Consider the following 6,359-nt stretch of genomic DNA (forward strand, 5'->3'; position numbering starts at 1 on the left):
TTTATGTAGATTTTAGATTATGGATTATATAGGATGGTTGGATAGGGATAATTCTTCCTCAGGCAAGGGGCTGGAGGTGACCTCTGGATGTATCTTCCATCTCTACTTCTCTACGATTAAGCAGAGAAGCTGTCCTTTTTTTGCTAGAAAAGAAGCAAGCCTGGAGACAAGATGCAGCTGCCAAGATGCCTGCCACTTGTGTTTGGTTTGTTAACCCTTTCAGCCATAATAAGGGCTGAGCACTGTCACTTGTAGCTGAAGCAGCAAGTGAGCTGCTGACAGTATTTTGATAAGGCTTTTGATGTGGAAATGATGCTTCACTTACAGAAATGCATATAAAAAGCTATTTACAATAAAATACTGTCAATCTTGCTACTACCTTTGCAAGTGGCTGGGGCCTAACCTCACATGACACAGTAAGTCCCCCTGGGAACCCAGACTGTTTCAGGAATTGTGGCATGCCAGGAGACAGTCTGGATGAGGGAGCAGGAATTCCCTGCCACACCAGGCAGTTTCTTGTACTTCTTGAACACTGTGTAAGAAAGACTTACTCTGCCACAGTCAGCCAGGGCTCCAGAAAGTCTTTTACCCTATATATTCTGCGTTCTAAAAACAAGGTGCATTTTAGTTTTTATTTGGTGGGGGGAGGCACTGTATGCAAGAGATAATAGTATATCCTAGTATGCTACAAATAAACAGAGGGCTTCATTAAGCAAGCCTGTGAGCCTCCTGTCCCATTTCAGTTAAAGGTAATTTAAATCAGGAAAGCTTACATATGCCAGTATAATCAGTTCTGTTACAGCTTATGGGGTAAGCAAGTAAGCAATGCCTTTGGAAGGAATATAACAAATCACTAACCACACAACCTAGCAGTAATAACTTACCAATATTGTCACAATCCTGCATGGAAGAAAAAAAATAACCTTCCTTCCGCTTTTCTTCAGAAAACATGAAGTCTGCTATACTGGGAAGTTTATTAGGCAACTGAACAAAATCTAATGTTTTTTGTATGTATTTTGCTATAGATAAGTAAGGCGGGAAGGAACCTCAGGGTCATCTAGTCCAAGCCCCTACTTATTAAAGCAGGACCATCCCTTTTTAAGCCCTTCTAGACAAGCATTTGTCTTAACCTGTTCTTCTGAACTTCAAGAACAAATTCACATAAAACTACCAGACAAAGTCTGAAACAACAGACACACACTTTAACTTGCCACAGGTACAGAAGGCAGATGAGGGCATTATCAATCTACTAGGTTATAGATCAAAAGCTGCAATTGAGTATTCAATTGCTGAGTCAATGTGAATCCTAGTGACAAGATGACCTATTCGAAAAATCTGTTCAACAGCTTTAGCACTGCAGTGAACCAAAAACTGAGGTAGAAATCAAATTCAAAAGCACAATACAAAAGAGAATAAACTAATGCTACTAAGTAGTCATTGACAATACTGAGTATTAACCAACAGTCACAGAAAAGTTTCAATATAAATACTCACCAAAATTTTAGGCCTTCTGTCATGGTCCACCATATCCAGCAAAGGGTACATCTCCCGTAGCATATCAATAGTAACAGGCCGACAAAAACCCAAACTGTAAAACTCCAGTTAAGGACACAAAAATACATACATATTTCTATATCTTAAAATTAAGAACATAAAGTCAACAAATTGAAATATATCAAGTTACAATCCTGGCAACACAAATTACATGAGAACACAATACAAGAAGTCAGAGACCCTAACTTCATTTTAATCTATATCATGAAAGAAGTTACTTCACTTGGATTTGGGCTTGCTTTGTAGCTTTACTAGGACAGCTCACATAGACAGAAGTGGAAAAAAGCATGCATTTCAGAACCCAACATCACTATAACATCTTATTTTGCATTTGCTTAAAAGGGAGCCCTGAAGTTCATCAGAAGTTATAGCTAAATAACCATTGTAAAATGTTATTTGTAAATCATATTTTGGCTAGTTGAGTATTTAGATTTTGATAGAAGGAAATTATGGATATGAAAAGATGTAGCCTTTGTGCCTCCACAAAAATGTTCATGGGGGCACAAATGCCAAACAGATCTTGGTGCTCCTTTTCATGACAAAAATACCCCAAATCTGTGGCCATGACATAGGTGTGTGTTGTGCTGCTGTCTTGTGGCTGGCATCTGTTTTAAGATGGAAAAGCACAGGCAGCCTGGGACTGCCTGCACTCTTCAGCCTACCCAGCTGGCATTCCTGGAGCCCAATCCTGCACACCCCAGGAGCAGGAATTCCTGGGGTCCCTGGAACCTCAAAAGTGCCTGCCTGGATTTCCCCATTTGGGATTCCCAGGGAATGTGTCTACACTCCAGTGTGGTCCCAGGCTTGGATCAGCAGACTGGCAGTCCCAGCCCCATGACTACACAGGATCCAGCTCTCCCCGCTTGCAGAGATGTGCCCTGGAGGTTCCCCACAGGGCACATCTGCAAGCACAGAACACATTGCCTGTTGTCCCACAGGATAAAGAGGGTAGGATAACAAGGGACATGCATTTCACCCAATGAAGCTGATCAGGATTTGTCCCAGCACAACTGGTCTGCTTCAATGGGCGCTGTTTATCTGTACCTTAAGAAACAATTAATTGCACCTTAGAAGTGGGGGGAAAAAATTTAAAGAGGAAAGGGAAAGAAAAACCTCCTATACTGAATGAGATCATGAAGCAATCTTCTAATTTTCATAGCAATACCCTTAAGAAACAGAATTCCATTAAATCTAAACCTTAATGGAGTAATTCAAAGAACACTTGTTTGTTTATGAATAGTACAAACATCCAATGCTCAGTACTAGCAAAACCTGCCCTCAAACATATGCAAAAATACAAGAAGGATCAAAAACTATTTAAAAAGCTGACCATTTGTTTCTTCCTGATGAAGTATGTCTTATATTCAAAAGCTTGTCCAATGTTATTCCAACCATGCACTTGGTCCAATAAAAAGATATAACCACACAAAAAAATCCTCCCTTTCATACCAGGATTTCAGTCATTCATAAAGATTTTAAAATCTTTGAAAGTACATGTTCAGTATAAGTCTAATTATACCTGAGGTTTATATTGTAGATACAATCATGAATTTGAAAACTAATGTAAGAGATCCTATCATGCTGTTTCTTACTATGCCTGAATGTTTATAGCTGTCCAAAGAGTATTCTTGGTAACTAGCTTTAAATTTTCAAATGGATAATGTAAGCAAAGTATCAAGCATATTTTGTCTTGTTTAAATAAAATTCCAATCTGAACATCTGTTTTTAAAGTTTTAATGAAAATTTTAATTTAGTGAGAAGGTACTGAATTTGGAGATCATGTCAGATTCAACGCATATATAAAAAGACTAATTATAAAATTACTTTCTTCATAAACATCACCAAGCATAAATGTTCTGGGGTGCTCAGATCACGTGATGGCCTTAGCTATATCTATGTAGATTCCTTAATTATGTTCTCAGTGTCACTCATGCAACCCTCTTGTCCTCAAGGTGTGTGCATATTTGGTCTAGCTGTAACTTGTATTTAGCCAACAGTTCTGTTAAAACACATGCAGAACAGAGCTTCTCTTACTCTCTGATGCACTGCTTTTGCAGGACTACCAGGAATGCAGAGTCATATAACATTTTATCCAGTAAGCACAGTAGATAGGATTCTGATAACAAGCAGGGAAGCTATTTAAACATTATGTCACCATTAGTTATTTTCCAATGTAAAAAACACTCTTAGAGAAATTAACTCTGAGAGCTGAAGTTTTCCAGGAAACAAGCAGAATAGCCCAAAATGCTTTCCCTCCCACAAGAGATGGGTACCAGGTGTGTCTTATTTATAACGTGAAGAATGTTCTTCTGGTGGGTGGTACCATTACCTGCTCTAGGGCCCCCTCTACACATTATACTTAAAGTGAGATTAACGAATTAACCATACCTTAAACTGTGACTCAAGATATATGTTTAACCAACTACGGGAATGACAAATCAAGCAATAAGATACAAAGTTATTTCACAAAAAATGTTAACAAATTTACAGCTGTTTCTAATCATGCCATTAATTAAACCTGTGGCTAAGTACTCCCCTCTGGCTGGTAGCCCCATCACCTGAGGGGCTCCCAGCCAAAGGGATGCACCACCAGCATTCCCAGAACTGCTGCTGCTGCGAGCCTCATCAGCTGCTGGGCTTGCAGCAGTGGAAGCATTCTTTCCACTGCTGGACATTGCCATCCCCACGGCCAGCCCTGCAGCCAACAGAACTGCCCCTGATGTCCTGATAAGGCTCGCAATGGTGGCAGCATTCCCAGCACTGCCCATGCTGTGAGCCCCACAGTCATGGAAGCTGGCATGGGGGGGGGGCCTGGGATCATGACTCTGGATTCCCCCTGCACCAGTGATAAGGCGACAGGATCTAATCAATGCATGATCCCACAATCGCACCTCCTGCCATGCACATGTGTCATGGCAGGAGGCACATTGGGATTTCAGTAGTGTAACTAGCCCTGAAACTGAGAGTCTTATCTACACTTCCACATTTTAAATAGAACAGAGATTTGAAAGTCACTGAATCGTAAGAAATACTTAGCCTCTGCAGTGTCAGACAATCATGTTTTACTATACATAGTCCTGTCATGAAAGGTAAAATGCATAATACCACCTTATAATATTGTATGCAAAATTGGTAAAGACAATGCCTGCCATACAAAAGGATTAGAATGGTCTAAAGCAGGAGTGGCCAACCTATGGCATGGGTGCCACAAGAAGCCTTTGTGTGCATGCAGCAGACTGGGGAGAGAACAGGCAGCACAGCAGTGGATAAGACAGGAAGCAGAAAGAAAAATAGTAGATCAGGCAGGGAAAACAAGGAAAGAAGCAGAATGCAGAGCAGTAGATCAGGAAGGGAAAGGAGATTGGAGTTGCACTTAGAAAGGGTTCAAGGCCAATTGTGGCAAGCCTGCCACAAATAGGTTTTGCCCCCACTGGTCTAGAGCTCCCCTTTGGGCATCTCATTATTTTCAATTAAACATTAATGCAAATTCCCAGAAAAGAAACAAAAAATATTGCTTTTTAAGGGAAGTTTCAAACTTGAAGACAGACTTCACAGCATAAAATCCCTTTTAGAGAAATTAACTCTGAAAATTGAAGTCATTAGGGATAAACTATATAACCCAAGAAAGGAAATGTGTTAAAAGCAAGTTTATTTCAAGAATAGGCCTGTCAAATGGTTCTGGAAATACATTCCTAGTTACCAGATATCAATATCCCAAGATTCATCCTCAGGGCAGTGCCTTAAGAAGTGATTAGTCATTTTCATACAAGTTCAAGTACTTCTGTACCCTGGTACAAAAAAGGTTAAGTAAAGAAGGGGGAAAAACAAAACAACAACAAAAAGGTACTGCACCATACCAACAATGTTAGCAGTTTTGAACAAAGAAACAAACACTGCGTTCAGTTTCTAACATTGTCTAAAATACATTTTAACATTTCACCGAAAAAGATGAACTAGATGAATGAAAATACTTAAAAACATAAAATGTTCTTTTAAAAGGATACCAATTGGCAATATCAAGAAGTGGTCCTTGCCCAGACACAAGAACGCATTTGTCATGATAACGTTTGAACATTCTCAAAGGACTATGAGACAGCATGACCTGGTCTTGTGAAATCTGTTTGGGATAAAATAAGAACACACCATTTCTTTCAAATGCATTTTTTATTTTAGGCTGAAAAAACATGTACAGGGGTGATCAATACACTGATGTCAGTGGTTTCTGATTTCATTACCATGTAGCAAAACCCCCAGTTTTTCTTTTTTTATTTATTTTAAAATGCATTCCCTCCCCTTCCCCAACCATTTCTGACTTTTTCTCTCCCTCTCTATTCCCTATAGATAAGTATAAGTAAGCTAAGATGTAGGATAAGCTTTAACATTTTATTTTAGGTAGTAAGTTTTATTTTTCTCTCCCCTCTTTGCAAATAAGTTTCCTGCTATTTTGATATTGATACCCACTGTTTTATAACTGATAATTATTATGTTTGTACTGCTTTTATATTGTCCGATTACTGTTTTAGGCCTATATATGCAAGTTAGCATAAGTCATGTCAAGTTTCCATTTTGTATGTCAAGCCTCCATCTTGTGTCCTCTGCCTGGGCACCCCCTGTGTTGCAACTGTATGATTCATGTACCCCTCCCAGGTAAATTGGTTCCCGGATGAATGTGCGTGATTGGGAATGATTGAAATACAATAGTAGCAGGCCTCTACTGAATGGCCTGTAATGACCAGGCCATCACCTCGCATTGATTCATCCAGGAACCACAGACCTCACCCAGGAACAGAGACAAGAACCCAGCA

At 39.6% G+C, this 6,359-nt stretch overlaps 1 protein-coding gene across 1 annotated transcript in view; it reads right to left on the bottom strand.

Moving 5' to 3' along the window:
• LOC109288866 (cat eye syndrome critical region protein 5 homolog) overlaps positions 1-6,359 on the bottom strand; it is a 47,972-nt gene that overhangs the window by 32,192 nt on the left and 9,421 nt on the right. Inside the window, exons 3-4 of the mRNA XM_019504619.1 lie at positions 5,559-5,671; positions 1,495-1,588 (exon numbers count right to left, since the gene is read on the bottom strand). Of these exons, the coding sequence (XP_019360164.1) occupies positions 1,495-1,588; positions 5,559-5,671 (207 nt within the window). The remainder of the gene's footprint in view (positions 1-1,494; positions 1,589-5,558; positions 5,672-6,359) is intronic.

The sequence above is a fragment of the Gavialis gangeticus genome, unplaced genomic scaffold (assembly GCF_001723915.1).
Source record: "Gavialis gangeticus isolate Ggan-Ray unplaced genomic scaffold, GavGan_comp1, whole genome shotgun sequence".
Taxonomy (NCBI): Eukaryota; Metazoa; Chordata; order Crocodylia; family Gavialidae; genus Gavialis; species Gavialis gangeticus.